Below are 19,962 nucleotides of genomic sequence, written 5' to 3' on the forward strand. Positions count from 1 at the left end.
TCACCTTATGTTGTTAATAGTGAAGGAGAGGATAATGAGAAATGGACAAAGAAAGAACACCTTTTGCATACTATCACCACTACCAAATGGTGAACTCAAAGGGGAGCTTCTCTGGGTATGTGTCCTAGGACTATTTGCTTCAGATGAAACTCCACTTCTTGATTCTGTTCTCCCTTTCTGATGATGGCCACGTGATATTAGCGCTTTGAGACCAGTCAACCAGACTTCAGCTTCATCTTTATCTTTGCAGATCTGATAGAAAAGAGCCATTCCAACAGATTACGAAAGATTTTCCACCAAAAAAAAAAAAAGGAAAAAGATTTGTTGGTAACTTCAGAAGTTTCTGGCAAATTAGCTAAGATAGAGCATCAGCTAAAGCCATGGTTCAAACTATAGGATGATACCAATATGACTTGGTATCTTCCAAGAAAAATTGAATATATCATTAAGTCACATTGTATAGGATGAGCTCATTAAGTCACACTGGACAGAATGAGATCTTGTGAGGATTGCTCATCTCATCTTCATCTTTCGAGATCTTGCCTTTATGTATTTGCAGTATCAATGCATATCTGCTAGTCATAGTCTAATTAATTAAGGAGAAAAGAAAAAATTTCTTCACTTCTTGCTATTTGCTTCCACCAGGAACTGACATACCACCAATATGTTGAAAATACCTATCTGATACCAACAATAAAACAAATATTTTGAACCATGACTAGTGGAGATGATTGTTGAGAAAGGAAACAGAAACAGAATGGCCACCATAAAGGAAATATTTACCAAGTCCAAAGATCTGTCATTATATATTAGCGAAAATGACTGGTATTCCTTCTCAGGCCGAGGATACCTTTGAAATATTGGCTGCAGAAAATGAAATCAAGTAAAATCAAAATATGAAAAAACCAAGTTCATCATGAATAAGAAACTGAATTAGACATCAAAATGGGACAGAATATAGTAATTTTAAGGTAAATGATTCCTTGGAGAATTCAAGACAAACTCCTCTAAGCAAAAAGCAAACATCACATTGAAACATTACTCTCTTGGAAGCAACCATATCACAATTTGTGAAGCCATGCAAGTGAGAAAAAGAGATAACACATAATGTTGCATATTACAGTCATATATGGCAGTTATATGCACATAAGTGATAATCTAAAGCAAGAACACCACAACAAAGTATCCATTGCAAAATATGTTGTGAGTTAAACATACCAGTTTACCAATGTGAACGTGAAAAAAAAAAAAAAAGAGGTGGAAAATGCACCTTCCTCACACAGACAGCTTTTAAAAATCTCTTCCAATAGAAGATGCAAGCACACATATTTTAAAAACTCAAAATGAAAATGATAATAATCACTTAGCAATAGGGATAATTTCAATTTCAAATGACATATAACCAAATATAACTTTTTCTATAGGTTTTATTTTCACCCTATGTAAAGAGGATAACAGTACTGAATGAAATAACTTTGAAGTTCAACCACTTGAAGAAAATATGCATCCATGCTACTTAACAAACTCAAAACTCACTGGAATTAGATGATGTAAACCTAAACTTTAACGGCTGCAAATTTACCAAATGCTATTGTTTTTTTCTTCTGATCTATAATTGGTTTAGTTACTGCAGTATGCACCATGCAAGAGGTGTAGGAGATCTTGATGTGGAGAAACTTACAGTCCGCTGCCCAGGTATAATTCGTGAGACATGGCTTAGTTTAAGGCGCTTCTCCTCCTTTCCTGATAACCATATTAGAACAGATTCATCCTGAAAGAAATGATATGTTATAGTAAGGGACCTGCAAAAGAATTTTCCACTAGCCTAAAAATCAAGCAACTGCATGTAATATGGCTCATTCAAATAACAATCACCACATGCCTTAATAAAGGCATAAAAGAAATGTCCTAGGAAAGCATGCACTGAAGGGAATTCTCACTAGTACACATGGAATGAATTCAGCATAGGGAGGCTATGCATATATAAATGTACTTGAAGTTATACACAATGTTTTTTTAAAGTGACCACTTGTTTTAAGTCAGCTTGTCCAGCAGTTTCTAAATCCTTGATAGTTATTGACCTCTAACCTTCCATATTTTCAGTTCATTTATGTTTTTTTCCTTACCTAAGAAGGAGTTTGGAATCAGATTAATTTTTCTACTGTACAGTCGTACTCACTTTTACCTTTGTAGGGCAGAAGTGATTTTTAGCAGCCTCACATGGAGTTGAACTTGTAAATTGAAAGGGGAACAAAGTTAGCCTTAAGCCAACTATACATCAAAGCAGACAGCTCATTAGAAGTCCCTACATAGATTTTTTATAACACCGGTATAATTGTCAAGCACCTGATTACTTTTTTTTTTATTTTTTGATAGGCAAAGATCATATATATTAAGTTATTAACAGCACCTAACAGAAGGACGCACAAAAGCATACATGGAATATTGTCGAGCACCTGATTACTCTGTCCATCAAGCTATAAATGCTTGAAGAGCTCTTTTAGGGGAAGCTCATCTAGGGGATATCCATTCTTAAGGAGTCCTTTTTCTGAAGCTTAATCCTTTCCACTTACTATGACCATTATTTACTTATTCCTTGTAGATGTATTGATAAAAGGTTACTCTTGAGATTCCTTACCACTTACTATGACCATTATTTACTTATTCCTTGTAGATGTATTAATAAAAGGTTACCCTTGAGATTTCTCAACTGTTGCTCGCTTGTACCTGTTATTTGCTAATTTTTCTATCAGATGCATCAGTTGCTTTCATGGGAAGAAAAATCTAGCTATTAGCTAGCTTTACTGATAAGAGTCAAGCATCACATGATTGCAACTAGGAAAAATTGCGGATCATGTCACCTGGGTGCAATGATATTTTCCTAGGCCAACAAAGATACCATTGGAGGTGGCTAAATGTTGTTTGAATGCCCTTCATCTAAGGTGCTCAGATGATTCATAATTTAGAAGCTTGCAATGATCCCTTCCCACCAAGTGAACAGCACAATCTCAAATCTGTTAATAATAACAGTGCATATTTTTTCTTGGTCTCACCTACTCAATGAGCCAGTAAACCAGTGAAGTGTTCCCAAACTAATTCAAGATTTAGATTGAATTATTTAGGCTCTATTTGGGAAGTGTTTTCAAAAACTGTTCTATGATATTTTGTACAACAAAACTCTATTTGGGAACCTAAAAATTTTTTGACCTATTTTCTGTGTTAAAAATAACTTTTACATGTAATGCTTTATTTTAATCATTTTCTATATCTATATAATTATTTTTTAAAACAACCCTTAAAATACAAGTGAAAATAACTAAAAGATATTCTCTGAAAATACCCTATTCTTGTTTGTAAGATTAGAAAATTATTTTTTAGTCGGCAAACGTGTTTTCCTGTTTTTTTATTTTGGAGAACAATAAACTGTTTTAAAAAAACAGTTACCAAACAAAGTCTTAGGCTTTTAATTTGTTCTACCTTGCACAATCTGAAGAGGCAAGCTAATTGGTGCATGTTAAAAATTTGTTCACTTAGAAAATTAACTTGGAGTTCAGGACTAGAACCTAGAAAATCTCTGTAAATTCTTTATATATTTAGTACCACTTTTTCAATAGGCAAATACGAAATAGTATATATTCATAAAAAGTACTCAATAAAACAGTGGCATAACTCAAATAGCTCAAGATGTATATAAGAATCACCGGGCCAAGAACAAAAAGAAAAGCATGACCCAGCTGGTTCAACAAGGCCCCGACTATCCACAAAATCAACAAAGAATATATCTATTTCCATTACATAATCTATAAACCACAAAAATAGAGTATGAAGGAACTCTTTCTTTATATTTAAAACCATTATCTTTACGTTCTTCAAGAAAGATGGACTTCTTTATTTGTTTAAACTTCTGAGTTAATTTAAACCTAACAGCATATCAAGATAAATATTCAGAATCTCCATGGGTATAATGAATATATTCCTTGTCCCATATACTAAAAATATGCACATTAATTATTCTTTATAAACTATGTTTATGATAGCATACTGACTGTTCAACACATGCTGAACTGGTAATCACACCCTCTGAACAGATCAATATTTGCCCAATGTCCACACATATTGAAATAAATGTTGTGTACTTGGATTAGTGGGAACTTCACTCTCTGTTCCTTTCCCTCTTTGTATGCCTTTCAATCATATAAAGAGGCTTGGTTAGTGGAGTTGTGGGATCATTCAGGAGAAGAAGGGGTTTGGAGTCCTAGCTTCTCTAGGCCCTTTAATGACTGGGAGGTGGAGGAGGTGGAGAGATTACTTTTGACAATCCGAGGTAGGAGGCTTAATCCTCTTTTAGAAGATAGAATGCTGTGGAAAGAGACTAAGGATGGGATTTTCTCAGTTAAATCTCTTTATAGTACTCTAGCTTCAAGAAGAGTTGTTCAGTTCCCTAATAGCATTAGTTGGAGTCCTTGTGTGCCTACCAAAGTGTGTTTCTTTGCTTGGGAAGTTTCTTGGGGTAAGGTGGTAACTTTGGATCAGCTTAAAAAGAGGGGCCGGTTTCTAGCTAACAGATGCTTCCTTTGCTGTGAGGAAGAAGAGTCAATTGATTATATTCTTATTCAGTGCTCCAGGGCAAGAGTGTTATGGGAGTTATTGTTTGCTCTTTTCGGTGTTACTTGAGTCCTTCCTTTTTCGGTTAGAGATACCCTTAGTGGTTGGTGTGGCTTTAACTTGGGCAAGAAGCGTAGAAAGGTGTGGAAGGCAGCCCCTTTGTGTATTTTTTGGGCGGTTTGGAAGGAAAATAACAGAATTGCTTTTGATAATGAGTAGCTTTCGATTCATAGCTTGAAAAATTCTTTTGGATGTAACCTTTAGTTGTGGACTAAGTCGGTTGTAAATGATGGTCCTCTTCCTTTACTCAGTTTTTTTTATTGGCTAGGTGTTAGTTGAGGGCTGCTTTTGTATTTCCTCTTCTTTTTTGTGCCTTATGGTGCCTCTTGTATACTCCCTATATGCTTTTGGGTCAGCCTCAAGGTGCCCTTTTCTAATATATTCTTTTTGTGTGTTTGCCTATTAAAAAATGTTGTGTACTTGGATTATAGTTTATTAAGCTTGCAAATGAGGAGGCATTTATATTGATGTGGATGTACATTGCATATTTGAAAGGTAACTGCTCAATCAAGGGAGAAACACAATGTAGGAAAAAGGAGAACCAAAATAGTTCATCATTTAACACAATAAAATAATATGATAGGGATGTGTGCATGTGTGTGTGCGAGCACATGTGATGCACAACCATTTACCAAAGATGTTCCAATTTCTGCACTTGTTTTGCAATGTCAAATACACAGCTATATGCAATGATTCATGATTTTTAAGGTTCAAGCAGAGATTTCTTTATTGCACTTCATTTTATCTTGAGGTCAAGTTCCACTGTTACCTAGCTTTTAGCATAATCAAATAATCCAGGAACACATAAGATAGAATACAACCAATTCAGGTGCACTGTCATCTCTGCATGTTAATGTACAAAATGCTTGTGAATCACAAATAATCTTACTCCAATGTTCTGATTAATTTCATCTAAGACCCCCTAACATAAATCATTAATCTAAACATGGTAAGGCAAAAGGATTCAGCTCGAAATGGAGGTCTTGGATGAGGGGGCGCTTGTCCTTGGCAAGTTTTGTGGTGTTAGTGAATGGTGCCACCAAAGGTTGGATGAAGGCTTTTAGAGGATTAAGGCAAGGAGATCCTCTTTCGCCTTTTCTTTGTACTATTGTTGCTAATGTTTTAAGTAGGATGTTGCTTAGAGCGAGGGAGAGGGGCTTATTTGAGGGGTTTCTAGTGGGTAGAAATAGGGTTAGAGTGTCCCATTTATAGTTCATTGATGACACTATTTTCTTCTATAGGGCTTCCGTGGAAGATTTGAAAAATCTGAAACTCATTCTAATGGTTTTTAGGGTTCTTTTAGGGCTTAAGATTAATTTAAACAAGAGCACTCTCTTTGGCATCAATACAAATCATGATCAAATCTCTAGTCTGGCTTTGATGCTTGGATGTACAAACTCTAATTAGCCTTTAAAGTATCTAGGTCTTCCTTTAATGGGGAATCTGAGATCAATATGGTTTTGGGATTCAATGATTGATAAAGTCTCTAAGAGGCTAGATGGGTGGAAAAAGGCTTTTGTGTCACTAAGGGGTAGAATAACTCCAATCCTTTCTTGTTTGTCTCACATGCCGAGTTATTTCTTATCCCTTTTCAAGATTCCTGCTTCTTTAGCTTCCAAGATTGAAAAAATGCACAAAGAGCCTTAAGAAAAGGGGAGCTAGAGGAATTAATTTTGAGGGAGGAAATCCATTGGAGACAAAAAGCTAGGGTGAAATGGGTTAAGGAAGGGGATTGTAACTCTAAGTTTTTTCATAAAGTGGCTAATGGCAAGCGAAATAGGAAATATATCAAAGTGTTGGAGAATGAAAGGGGCTTAATGTTGAATAATGCCTAAAGTATCACAGAGGAGATCTTACTTTACTTTGAAAAGCTCTACACGAGTCCTACAGGAGAGTCTTGGAGTGTTGAAGGATTAGATTGGTCCCCTATTTCAGAAAAGAGCGCGTTAAGGTTAGATTCCCCTTTCACTGAAGAAGAGATTTCTAAGGCCATTTTTCAGTTGGACAGGGACAAGGCACCGGGGCCTGATGGCTTTACCATTGCAGTATTCCAAGATTGTTGGGATGTGATTAAGGAGGAGTTAGTGAGAGTGTTTGCAGAATTTTATAGGAGCGGAATTATCAATCAAAGCACTAATGCCTCCTTCATTGTTCTGTTACCCAAAAAGAGTTTGACAAAGAAAATCTCAGATTTTAGACCCATTAGCTTGATCACTAGTCTCTACAAGATAATAGTCAAAGTGCTTTCAAGGTATCTAAGAGGGGTTCTACATGAAACCATCCACTCTACTCAAGGCGCTTTTGTTCAAGGGAGACAAATTTTGGATGCGGTTCTCATAGCCAGTGAGATAGTGGATGAGAGAAGATGATCAGGGGAGGAAGGTGTTGTCTTCAAAATTGACTTTGAAAAGGCTTATGATCACGTGAGGTGGGATTTTTTGGATCAAGTGTTGGAGAAAAAGGGGTTCAGTCCTAGATGGAGTAAATGGATGAGTGGATGTTTGTCCTCAATATCTTATGCAATCTTGGTGAATGGAAGCGTTAAAGGGTGGGTTAAGGCATCTAGAGGATTAAGACAAGGTGACCCTTTATCCCCTTTTTTGTTTACTTTAGTCGCAGATGTACTGAGCAAGATGTTATTGAGAGTAGAGGAAAGAAATATGTTGGAGGGTTTCAGGGTGGGTAGAAACAAAACTAGGGTGTCCCATTTGCAATTTGTTGATGATACCATTTTCTTTTCTAACACTAGGGAGGAAGATCTGCAAACTCTCAAGAGTCTTTTGCCAGTGTTTGGGCACATTTCTGGGCTCAAGGTCAACCTTGACAAGAGTAATATTTATGGCATCAATCTTGATCAGGTTCATCTTTCAAGATTGGCTGAGATGCTTGATTGCAAGGCTTCTGGCTAGCCTATACTCTATTTGGGTCTTCCTTTGGGAGGGAACCCCAAGGCGTGTGGCTTTTGGGATCCAATAATTGAGAGAATCTCAAGAAGATTAGATGGGTGGCAAAAGGCTTACTTATCCTTCGGGGGAAGGATAACTCTTATCCAATCTTGCCTTACCCATATGCCCTATTACTTCCTTTCCTTATTTAAGTTAACTGCTTCAGTGGCTGCAAAAATCGAGAGGTTGCAAAGGGATTTTTTATGGTCAGGGATTGGGGAAGGCAAAAGAGATCATTTAGTGAGATGGGATGTTGTGTGTAAACCGAAGGCAATAGGGGGTTTGGTTCTTGGGAATATTTCTCTAAGGAATCTCGCTCTTTTAGGGAAATGACTGTGGAAGTACCCTAGAGAGGGTTCAGCTCTATGGCATCAGGTCATATTAAGCATTTATGGTTCACACTCTAATGGTTGGGATGCTAACACTTTGGTCAGATGGTCACATAGTTGTCCTTGGAAGGCTATTGCACAAGTCTTTCAGGAGTTTTCCTTGTTTACTCGGTTTGTGGTAGGAAATGGGGAAAGAATTCGATTATGGGAAGATTTGTGGTGGGGGGTCCAACCTTTGGGAACCCAATATCCAAGACTATTTAGAGTAGTCTTGGATAAAAATATTCTTATTTCTTCAGTTCTCGGTTCTACTCGTCCTTTCTCTTGGAATTTAAATTTCCGTCGTAACCTTTTATATTCTGAGATAGAAGACTTAGAAGGCCTCATGTGGTCACTTGATGGATTGCATCTATCTCCTTCGGTTCTAGATGCCAGATTTTGGCCATTATCTTTTTCAGGGCTTTTTTCAGTCAAATCTTTCTTTCTAGCATTATCTCAATTTTTCGGATCTCCTCAAGTTTTCCCTTCTAAGTTCGTTTGGAATTCTCAAGTCCCTTTCAAAGTGAAGTCCTTTGTTTGGTTAGTGGCACACAAGAAGGTGAATACTAATGACATGCTACAAATGAGAAGACCTTACAAAGCCCTTAGTTTTGATATTTGTATTATGTGCATGAAGCATGGGGAATCAGCAGATCACATTTTCCTTCATTGTTCCTTGACAATTGGGTTGTGGCCTAGATTATTTCAGTTAGCTAAGATGGATTGGGTCCCCCTGAGGAGCATCTTTGACATGATGTCCATCAAATTTAATGGTTTTGGTTCATCTAAGAGGGGGATAATTTTGTGGCAAGCTGCGAGCATCACTCTAATTCGGGTTGTGTGGTGGGAAAGAAACGCGAGGATTTTTTAGGATAAAGCAAGGAATTCAGAGTATCTTTGGGACTCTATTGTTTTCCTTGCTTCTCTTTGGGCTTTTTGTTCCAAGGTTTTTAACGGGACTCCCCTTAATGTGTTACAACTTGATTGGTTAGCGGTGTGTACTCCATAAGGAATAGTCCATTATAGAGAGTTCGCTTGTTTTACAGTGTAATTTCTTGTAGTTTAGTTTTCTTTGGCGGGAGGATTTCTCATCCTTCTTATTGTACTTTTTTTCTATCAATATATCTCTATGTTGTTTCCAATAAATAAATAAAAAATTGAAAAAATGCAAAGAGATTTTCTTTGGTTAGGATATGGGGAAGGAAAACAAGGACCATCTAATCAACTGAGAACAAGTGTGTAGGCCTAAGGAGTTCGATAGGTTTTGGAAAGATTTCTATGAGGAATAGTGCTTTATTAGGGAAGTGGCTCTAGAGGTTTCCCTAAGGAAAGGCACGCCCTTTGGCATCAAGTTATTTCAAGTATCTATGGGACACATCCTAATGGGTGGGAACACTAACATTTTAGTTAGCTAGTCACATCGGTGCCCTTGGAAAGCCATAGAACATATATTCCAACTTTTTTATGTACATACTCGCTTTGTGGTGGGAGATGGGACCAAAATTCGTTTTTAGGAAGATTTGTGGTGGGGGGGGATCAACTATTGTGTTCACAGTTTCCAAGACTTTATTTTTTTTATAAGTAATTTTCCAAGACTTTATAGAGTTGTCACAGTTAGAGACCTCTCCATTTCAGCTATATGTGGCAATGTCTCTTCTCTCTCTTAGAATTCATTTTTTCGCCACAATCTAACTGATTTAGAGATTGCGGATCTCGAAGAATTAATGACTTCTCTGTACACTTGTCTACATCTGTCCCAGATGCGCGAGTATGGGTTTTGACCTCTTCAGGCTTATTCTCAGTTAAATCTTTCTTCCTTGCTTTGTCCAAATTATCAAATTTAGTTATGTTCCATCCTACCGAATTTATTTGGAAATCAAAAGTCTCATCTAAGGTCAAGGCATTTGCTTGATTAGTGGCACACAAGGTGAATACCAATGACTTGCTTCAATTGAGAAGAACTTCCAAAGCCCTTAGGTCGGAGTGGCATATACTATGTAGGGGGAGTGAAGAGACAAGTGACTACCTATTTTTACATTGTCCGTTCACTTTGAGGTTGTGGCATAGGCTTTTTTTACAGGCAAAGATGATATGGGTTCACCTTGGAATTTCAGTGATATGATGTCTATTTCCTATATGGATTTTGGGTACTTCGCTAGAGGCAAGACACTTTGGAAGATTACTTGTCTCACTTTAATCTAGATGGTGTGGTGAGAAAGAAATGCTAGGATCTTTGAGAACAAATGGAGGACGCCGGAGACTTTATGGGATTTATGTCATTTCTTTACTTCTTTGCGGGCCTCTTGTACTAACGAATTTAAAGGTTGTCCTTTAAACGTCATTCAACTTAGTTGGCTTGCAATATGTACACCACTAGGGTTGGGCTACCATTGAGAGGAACCTAATTGTTTTTTTAGGAGAGGTTCCTTTGGTACATTCTTTTTGTGATCTATCTTTTTGTATAAATCTCCTTGTATAGCGGGGGTTTTTAGTGGTTTAGATCAGGTTTGTATATTTATGGGAAGGACTCCACATCCCTCTCATGAATTCTTTGTACAATATTAATACATTTCTTGTTTCTGATAAAAATAAATAAATAAATAAATAAAAATAAACTAAATACCATGCATAATATGAACCAATCTACATGAATAAGATGAAAGCAACCAATGTTTTAATAGATAGCTGGCTTCTTCTCCAACTAATCTCACACAAAGAACAATATATAAGAGACATACTACAATAGCCATAGTCCGATGTCGACTTGGCTTTCATCAAATTGAAACAAAAATGCCATAGAACTGTCATAATGAAACTCATCCATCTTCAAATACATAGACAAACTTACATTAGACAGCCTGAAGGGACAAAATTTAGGCTTCCCCCTGCGTCCATACTTGAGCAAATGTGCTCCTTTTTTAAGAGCAATGATGGCCTGTCATAAAGAACAATCCAAAAACCTACATTAAAACAAACTCACACACTCTGCACCCTGATATTTAGAAAGAAAAGAACAGTATTAAAGGTCATATACTTTTAAGAACTAGAAGAATATAGTGGGCATATAAAATATTATAAGATTACTTTCAAAAAAAGAAATGACTAAATACTAAATCATACAAGTTCAACAACTCTCCCGAAGCCCCAAACCACCCAATCCTATCTCACTGGTGCTTACTAGTAGCAGCCATGACACTGCCCAATAAGTGCCCAAATCCCTGACCTCTTATTGAGGTACCAAAACCTTTACCAACAGAATAAAGATACTAGATCTAAACCATGCAAATACCATATATTCAAAAGGACAGATAAACTGTCAGGAAATGAAATTGTTGGGGTGCTTAGAGATCATTGCAGTGTAATACTTAAAGCATTTTCTAGACTGGCAAAAGAGAGAAGATGGTGAGGCTATTGAGGCGGACATTCAATGTCTTTTAAAGGGTGTCCAAAAGTGAAGAGGCCCATGGAAGTATGATGGGTGAATCCATCAAATTGTTGCTGTAGGCCACCTGATATGTTCCTTTTCTTGGGTTCCATGTGTTGCTAACCAAGAAGCAAACCATTTAGCCAAGCGAGGGGCCAAACGCTTAGTATCAGTTTTGGGGACTGTTTACCCCATGAAGATGTGTAGTATGATCTTGAGTTGTACACTACTTTGGTTTCCTTTATAAGATGTGCAGCTTGTTCTGCTTCGATGGATAGCTTCTTTTGCTTTCTTTTGGAGGTATAGACATCCTTTTCGTTTTTTATCAGTTTTTTGTAAATCTTAAAGGAATTTCCATCCTTCATTGTATTCATTATACTTACTAAGTTCAAGGCAATGGATTGTAGTGTTTCTGATTATAAAATAAAATAAAATAAAAAATTAATAAAGAGAGAGAGAGAAGGTGAAATTATTGGAGATTCTAACATGTATGAGGGCTATAGAGCCAGTAACAACGGGTAATGATGGAAGTGAAAAACCCCTTGTTTTGGTCAGAAGAAATGAAAAAAAATCTCCTACTCATGATATATCATATATTTAATTTTGAATACCATACAACTAGATTCCTACTGAATAAGCTAAGGTAAGAAATATCCAAAATTTTGGGAACCATATTCATTCTAATTATGAAGTTCAATGCAATGAATTATCTTGTTTCTCATTAAAAGGAAAATGAGATTGTTGGAGATTATGACATGTATAAGGGCTATACAATGAGTGATAAAGGGTAATGGTGGAAGTGAAAAATCTCTTCTATAATGATAAGATATATGTAATTTTGATTACCATACTTCTAGAAAATAAGGGTTTAAGCCCCTAGGTTATGGCTTGGTGGTAGTGTCTTCTAGTTAAGGGTGGCAATTCATGTTGGTGGTTCATGTTCGTGTCGTGCCAAAGCCTAAATATTCTACTATATAGGTCAATCCAAACCCAACACGAATAATAATCGTGTCAAAAACATAAACCCAAATACTACCTAATTATTTTTTTTTTTTATAAGTAAAGATAATTTCATATATAAAAAGACGCCAAAAAAGCGACAACGGGTAATGATGGAAGTGAAAAACCCCTTGTTTGGTCAGAAGAAATGAAAAAAAATCTCCTACTCATGATATATCATATATTTTTTTTTTGATAAGTAAAAGATATTCATTAAAAAAGGCAAAACGCCGCACAGCATACAGGAAGTATACAAAACAGCATAGGCCTCAAAAAACAAAACAAAGGATCACCTCCCATTAAGAGGAGGCTATCCACTCTAAAAAGCCTATAAGGGAGAACGCCTCCTCACCTACATACAATTTGGCCCAACTCCACAAGTTACAAACAAAAGAATTCTTTAACTTTTGGATATTCAAAACCCCCCCCCCCCCTAAAAGCTAATCTATTCCTCTCCTTCCATACCGTCCAAAAAATGCACAACGGAATGGCATCCCATATCTTTTTCCTTTTCTTTCCCACAAACGAACCCCTCCAACTAGCTAAGACCTCCTTTACAGTTCCCGGAAAAACCCATTTTACATCAACTAAACCAAAGACAATATCCCATAAAGCTCTAACCACTGTACAATATATAAGGATATGATTTACACTCTCTTCTTCACATTCACACAAGAAACACCGATTTGGAAGTTGAAATCCTCTTCTTTGAAGCCTATCCAAAGTTAGCACCTTCCCCCATGCCGCCTCCCACGCAAAAAAAGCAACTTTAGTTGGCACTCTTGCCACCCAAATGCTTTTATGGGGAAATCCCATAACCTCAGAATTCGTCAACAAACTGTAAGCTTCCTTAACCCTAAACTGACCACTTCTTCCTTTTCTCCATATAACTGAATCTTCCTCCAAAGAAGGTTTAAAACCCCTCAAAATGTGGAGGAACTCCCCAACCAGCTCAATCTCCCAATCATTGAAGTCCCTCAAGAAGTGTAGGTTCCAGTTTCCTTGACCCGAATTTTGATCCCACATTTCCTTAACCGTCAAACTCTGATGCACAGCCATACCAAAGAGATGAGGGAAACATTGAGCCAATGAAGATTCTGAGCACCACACATCTGTCCAAAAACAAATCAAGTTGCCCTTTCCTACACGGAATGTTATGTTATCCCAACACCAATCTGATTCTTTCCAGATCTCCTTCCAAACCCCTACACCAACCGCCCCAATTCCCTTTTTGGGCCTCCAATCAAGACCCTCCTGCCCATACTTCACCTTAATCACTTGTCTCCACAAAATATTTTTTTCACATGCATACCTCCATATCCACTTGCCAAGTAAAGCTTTGTTCAACAAAGCTAGCTTTCTAAGGCCTAGCCCACCTTTCTCTTTGTCTGTACAAACCACCTCCCATTTAACCAAATGCACTTTTCTCTCCATGTTTCCCCCTCCCCATAGAAAATCCCTTTGCACTTTCTCAATCCTTCTAACAACAACCTTTGGCATTCTGAAAATGGACATTTGGTAGATTGGCATGCTAGTCAATGTACTTTTTATTAAGGTGACTCTTCCTCCTTTAGAAATGTATTACCGTTTCCAAAGAGCTAGTCTCCTCCTCACTCTTTCCTCCACCCCATCCCATATATAAGGCGCTCTATTTGGGGCCCCTAACGGAAGACCCAAATACTGAGAAGGTAGAGTCCCCACCCTACAGCCAAGCTCAACAGCCAACTCCTCCACCTCCACCACCTCACCAACTGGAATGATTTCACTCTTGGCTAAGTTAATCTTTAAGCCTGAAGCCGCTTCAAACCAGAATAAAATCCACCCCAAGTAAGATAGGTGATCCTTTCTGGCCTCACAGAAGATAATTGTGTCATCAGCAAAAAATAAGTGAGAGATGTTCAAAGAAGGACCACTTCCACCCCTTATGTTGCATCCTGATAAGAACCCCCCCTCCACAGCTCTCCTGATAAGCACATCAAGCACTTCCATCCCCATGATGAAGAGGTAAGGAGACAGCAGATCCCCTTGTCTAAGGCCTTTAGTGCTAGGAAAGAAACCAGCAGGCACTCCATTCACCAACACTGAAAATTTGGCTGACGATAGGCAACTCCACATCCACCCCACCCATTTAGACCCGAATCCCATCTTTTGTAACACCTTCACCAAGAACTTCCAATTGATGCAGTCATAGGCTTTCTCTATATCCAACTTGCATATAATGCCCTTTTCCTTTTGTCTCTGCCACGTGTCTATTACTTCATTTGCAACTAAAGACGCATCAAGGATTTGTCTTCCCTTCACAAAGGCATTCTGAGAAGTGGATACCACCTTACCAACTACTTTCTTCAGTCTGTTAGCTAGCACTTTAGCCAATAACTTGTAGAGCCCCCCCAAGAGACTAATCAGTCTGAAATCTCTAAGGTCCTCAGCCCCACTTTTCTTGGGGATCAGCACCAAGAAGGTATTATTAAGACTCTTGAGGAAAGAACTGTGGTCATAGAAGTCTTTGAACATTTCCAAAATTTCCTCTTTAATGAACTCCCAGCAACTTTGCCAAAATGCCATTGTAAAGCCGTCCGGGCCAGGGGCTTTATCCCCATTCATCTCCATCAGAGCTACATAGATTTCCTCCTCTGTAAAGGGTCTCTCCAAGGTTTCAGCCTCTTGTTGGCTGATCTGGTCTAACCGAAGGCCCCCTATGTCCGCCTTCCACCCCATATCTTCTGCAAGCAAACTTTGGAACGTGCTAGCAATTCCTTCCCTGATTTCCTGCTCCTCTAACAGCCACTCCCCATTGATCTTTATTCTCTCCAAATGATTATTTCTTCGATGAGCGCTTGCCATATGATGAAAAAAGCCCGTGTTTCTATCCCCCTCCTTCAGCCATATTTCCCTAGAAAGCTGTCTCCAATGAGTCTCTTCCATAATCACCCATTTCCTATAATTATCCTTTGCTTCTTTCTTAAGCTTTGTTTCCTCCACAGTCAGAATTCTTCCACTTTCCTCCCTATCCCAATACTCCACCTGCTGCAGGGCTGAGGATTTATTGGTCTCCAGCTTCCCAAAAACTTCTCTATTCCAAACTTTCAACTTCTGTTTGACTTCCTTCATCTTAATAGCCAACTTGTAACTACCACTGCCTCTAACCTCAATTCCTTGCCACCAGCTGCGCACTAAATCTTTGAAGCCCTCAACCTTAAGCCACATATTTTCAAATCTGAATGGAGTTGGGCCTCGTCTTATCCCTCCCCCCACAAGCATAATTGGGAAATGATCGGAGACCGGACGGGACAGCCTACATTGACTAATCCCATTGTATTGGTCAGTCCAACTAGGGGAAACAAGGAACCTATCCAATCTTGCCCAGACCTGATTGTTTTGTCCCCCATTCCAAGTAAATTCTCCCCCTTGAAGTGGGAGATCCATCAGCCCCAGGTCATCCACTATTTCCGCAAATTTCCTCATTGCTGAATTCATCCTCCTCTGGCTGCTCCTTTCCCTCGGAAACAAGGTTATGTTAAAGTCCCCCCCTATACACCACGGGTCATCCCACAGCCCTCTAATCGCCCCCAACTCATCCCATAAAGCCTCCCTTTCCATCTTGGAGAACAGGCCGCACACTCCCGTAAAAATCCAAACCGCCCCATTTTCTACATTCCGGAATCTACAAGATAAGGTAAACTGGCCCTCTTCCCAATCTAGAACCTCCAGTGTCCTTTTGTCCCAGCACATCAGTATTCCTCCCGAAGCTCCTTCCGCATTCACAGCCTTCCACTCAAGGAATCTGCCGGAGCCTATTGTCACGGACTTAGTCGTTCACTAAGCTCGTGCGGCACTTAGACAAGCCAAGACGCTTGATCTTGCTAAGTCAGCCTTGCTCCCCAATGCTTAGCTTGCTCGGCTAAGACACTTGTGACTCAAAAGCTTAAGAAGCTTGGTAGGCAACTCCTTAAAGAATGGAAGCTCTTTATTACTCAAAGAAGCTTTTACAAGTGCTTGGAAGCTCACTTGCTTGGTGCCTTGGCCAAATGAGGCCCTCACCTATTTATAGGCACCAATGGAACTCTCTAGAACCTTGGAGGATTCCTTACAATTCATGAATATTCTAGAATGTCCTACACTATTCTAGAATATTCAAGAGACTTCTAGAATGTCCTACACTATTCTAGAATATTCAAGAGACTTCTAGATTTCTCTAGAAAGCTTTGGACCCTTCTCATGCCTTCTACCATAGTGTAGAGTTGTGTGGACTTCTCTAGGCATTTCTAGAACCTTCCACACTCTTCCCACCAATGGCTTAGTGGAGATGGCTCCAGGAGTCTCCAGAAGCTTCCCTCCTCCTATATAAGCCCATGGGGAGGGTCATTTGAAACATCCTGTGACACTATGCTTCTCGCTATGTTATCCGACATCGCTTGAATTTTAGTCTCCTGAATACAGATTACATCCACCCTCTGATTCCTTATAAACGTCTTAATGACTTTTCTTTTAGAGCTATCATTTGCTCCCCTCACATTCCAACTCAGAATTTTCATCTTCATTGGACAATCATAATCTGGCTCCCTTTGCCCTGTACCGAGCCTTTCTGTTTAATCCCCCCCTCATAATTAATGGAGCATTCCAGTCTTTTTAACTCCCTTTCAAACTTAGATTTTTCCAATAGCTCTTTACTATGGATTTTCTCCCTTCTCTTTCTGATTTGAGACAAAAACTTCAGTATTTCCTTCTCCAATCCCTCCGTGGGGAATCCCAGGAATTGACTGAATTTTGCCAGATCACTCTCCTCCCATTTATCCTCCTGCATTCCTCTCTCTGTTTGAGTATCACATATGGCACCGACCTCAAGAATCCCCCTTTCCATAGCACTGCTGCTTTCCTTTGCTCCCACCTCCCTGCATCCATTGCTCCTCTCAACACAGCCCTCATATACCGTTAGCCACATTGTATTGTCAACCCGAACCCCCTCATTCCAATCCCCAGAATGATCAAAAGACTCCACCCCCGGAGTCCGATCAAAATTAAAAGAGTTAAGATGAGAAATCCCCAGAACCCTTTTCCCCCAAGACCCCAGCCCCTTTCCATACCTCGTTGATTCCTCTTCCAGTGCCTTGTCCGTCTCTGATATCCTAACCACGCCATTTAACTTCCTCAATTCCTCAGTCTCCCACGCAACAAAAGTCTCTGGCGCATGAGTCTTACCTGGATCAGGCCCCGTCCACAGCAGGTCCTTCTTTTGAGAGATGTTCTGTTCTTGGCCTGCTAATGAAGAATATGGGCCCGCACATCTAACAGACTGTGGGCCATATCCCTTTGAACTTGGGCCTTTGTTTGATGGCGAGACTGGGCCTATATTGGAACAGCCCACCTCATTGGGCCTACACGACGGGCCTTCATCTGGACTTAAAGCCACCCCTTTTAATTTTAATCCCATTCTTCCACTCTTCAGCCCAGGCCCACCGTCCCCTTTTAATACCTTTTAGCTGACATTTGGACTTAAAGAGTGGACTGCACCAGATTGGGTCCAAGACGGGACTATTGGGCCTCGGCCTTCATTGGACCCAACAGCCCTCTGCCCACCCATCCCATCTCCTGACGGATGCAGGTCCTCGAGCCTCACGCTCACCCGCCCCTTTGTCACTCGCTTCTCCGCGCGTGAGGACTCCTCACCCCCAACCTCACTGCTACACCGGCCGTCTGCTTGTCTGGAAGACCTCCTTATCACCGGACGGCATTCCCACCATAATGCTATCTCATAGACCTCCTCTTCCACTACGACTTCCAAAACACTCGGACGAGCACCACCTCTTCCCCTCACTAAGATTCTAGCCCACTGTAGCTCACCCAACGTCGTCGTTTGTTCATCGGCTGTGATAAAGCCACCGCATTCGTCCCCCACCTTCTTCAAAATCTCTGGGCTCCAAAATGAAACTGGAAGTCCAAATAATCTCACCCAAATCTCCTTTGCCTTCTCCTCCTCTGTCCAGCACCCACTCCTCGGACTCCAAAAATCCAACCCTACCTGGACTCCTTCTATCGTTCGATTTCCAGAAGAAACAACACGACGCGCCTCTTCCAAGTCTTCAAAGTCCAGTAGAACCCTTCCCTTTTCCATTTTAGCCAACCCTAGGCTACCTTTAAGCTCCCACGATTTTGCCCAACGCTGTCCCAACTTCTCAAGATCATCCTCTTCCCCTACGTTACTCCTCCTGCTCGCCACAACACAGTGTTCCAACTTTTTCAACAATCCCATCGAATCCTCTCTTTTGACCTTCACTACGATCGCGTTTGGATTGCCCAACAAAGCGCGTTTTGCAATTGTTGCGTATGAACTCCCCCCAGCAATTTTCCCCATAACCCTTCCTTCCTGGGTTTTTGGTCTACTAACAGAAGCACCTATCACCTCTTTAATCTTGTCCGCCATGGTCTTCCACCCCCGCTTTTCCTTTCTGCCTCTCGGGACGAAGATGCAGAAGTGTTTCCTCTCAAGATCGGAGACCCCTAGCCGGATATACTCCCCCGCGTTGTTTATCCCTCGTGACATAGAGAATGTTCGGCCCTGTTCCTTCCACTCCCTTCCCCATCCTGTTTCTTTCTCATCCATAATACATAGTTTCAGACCTTCCATAAACAACCCTAGACTGTCCAAACCCAAACGAACCCAAGACTCAACCCCTCCTTTCTTCTCCACAATGAGGACTTGGAGTTTTCCTTTCCTCTCGTCCCCAATAATCTCAAACTCCTTTGATTCCACGCTAAATTTGCATTCCTTCCTTCTGCGTCGCGACGCCGATCCTTCATCCCCCTCCTCACCATTGCAGTCTCCTGCGCACTCTCTCTCCCCTTCTTTCGCTCTCTCTCTCTCTCCCATTTTTATGATATATCATATATTTAATTTTGAATACCATACAACTAGATTCCTACTGAATAAGCTAAGGTAAGAAATATCCAAAATTTTGGGAACCATATTCATTCTAATTATGAAGTTCAATGCAATGAATTATCTTGTTTCTCATTAAAAGGAAAATGAGATTGTTGGAGATTATGACATGTATAAGGGCTATACAATGAGTGATAAAGGGTAATGGTGGAAGTGAAAAATCTCTTCTATAATGATAAGATATATGTAATTTTGATTACCATACTTCTAGAAAATAAGGGTTTAAGCCCCTAGGTTATGGCTTGGTGGTAGTGTCTTCTAGTTAAGGGTGGCAATTCATGTTGGTGGTTCATGTTCGTGTCGTGCCAAAGCCTAAATATTCTACTATATAGGTCAATCCAAACCCAACACGAATAATAATCGTGTCAAAAACATAAACCCAAATACTACCTAATTATTTTTTTTTTTTTATAAGTAAAGATAATTTCATATATAAAAAGACGCCAAAAAAGCGACTCAAGGTATACAAACCTATACACCCACCACCAAAAAGGCTAAAGAAAAAGAAGGAGACCAAAATCCAAGTGGCCCAAAAAACAGCCTTAAAAGGATCCCAACCAATCAATAAAATTAACCATAGTTAGATGGCATTCAACTATGAACAGCTTAGCCTCAGACCAAAGA

At 39.6% G+C, this 19,962-nt stretch overlaps 1 protein-coding gene across 2 annotated transcripts in view; it reads right to left on the reverse strand.

Annotated features, from left to right (window-relative positions):
• Positions 1–19,962, reverse strand: part of LOC100244665 (PH, RCC1 and FYVE domains-containing protein 1) — a 47,515-nt gene that overhangs the window by 16,399 nt on the left and 11,154 nt on the right. For both annotated transcript variants that reach the window (XM_010647308.3, XM_019217728.2), the window contains 4 exons: positions 10,827–10,913; positions 1,682–1,771; positions 784–864; positions 61–252 (listed from right to left, as the gene is read on the reverse strand). In XM_010647308.3, coding sequence (XP_010645610.1) covers positions 61–252; positions 784–864; positions 1,682–1,771; positions 10,827–10,913 — 450 coding nt within the window. The remainder of the gene's footprint in view (positions 1–60; positions 253–783; positions 865–1,681; positions 1,772–10,826; positions 10,914–19,962) is intronic.

Source organism: Vitis vinifera, chromosome 13 (genome assembly GCF_030704535.1).
Source record: "Vitis vinifera cultivar Pinot Noir 40024 chromosome 13, ASM3070453v1".
Lineage (NCBI taxonomy): Eukaryota > Viridiplantae > Streptophyta > Magnoliopsida > Vitales > Vitaceae > Vitis > Vitis vinifera.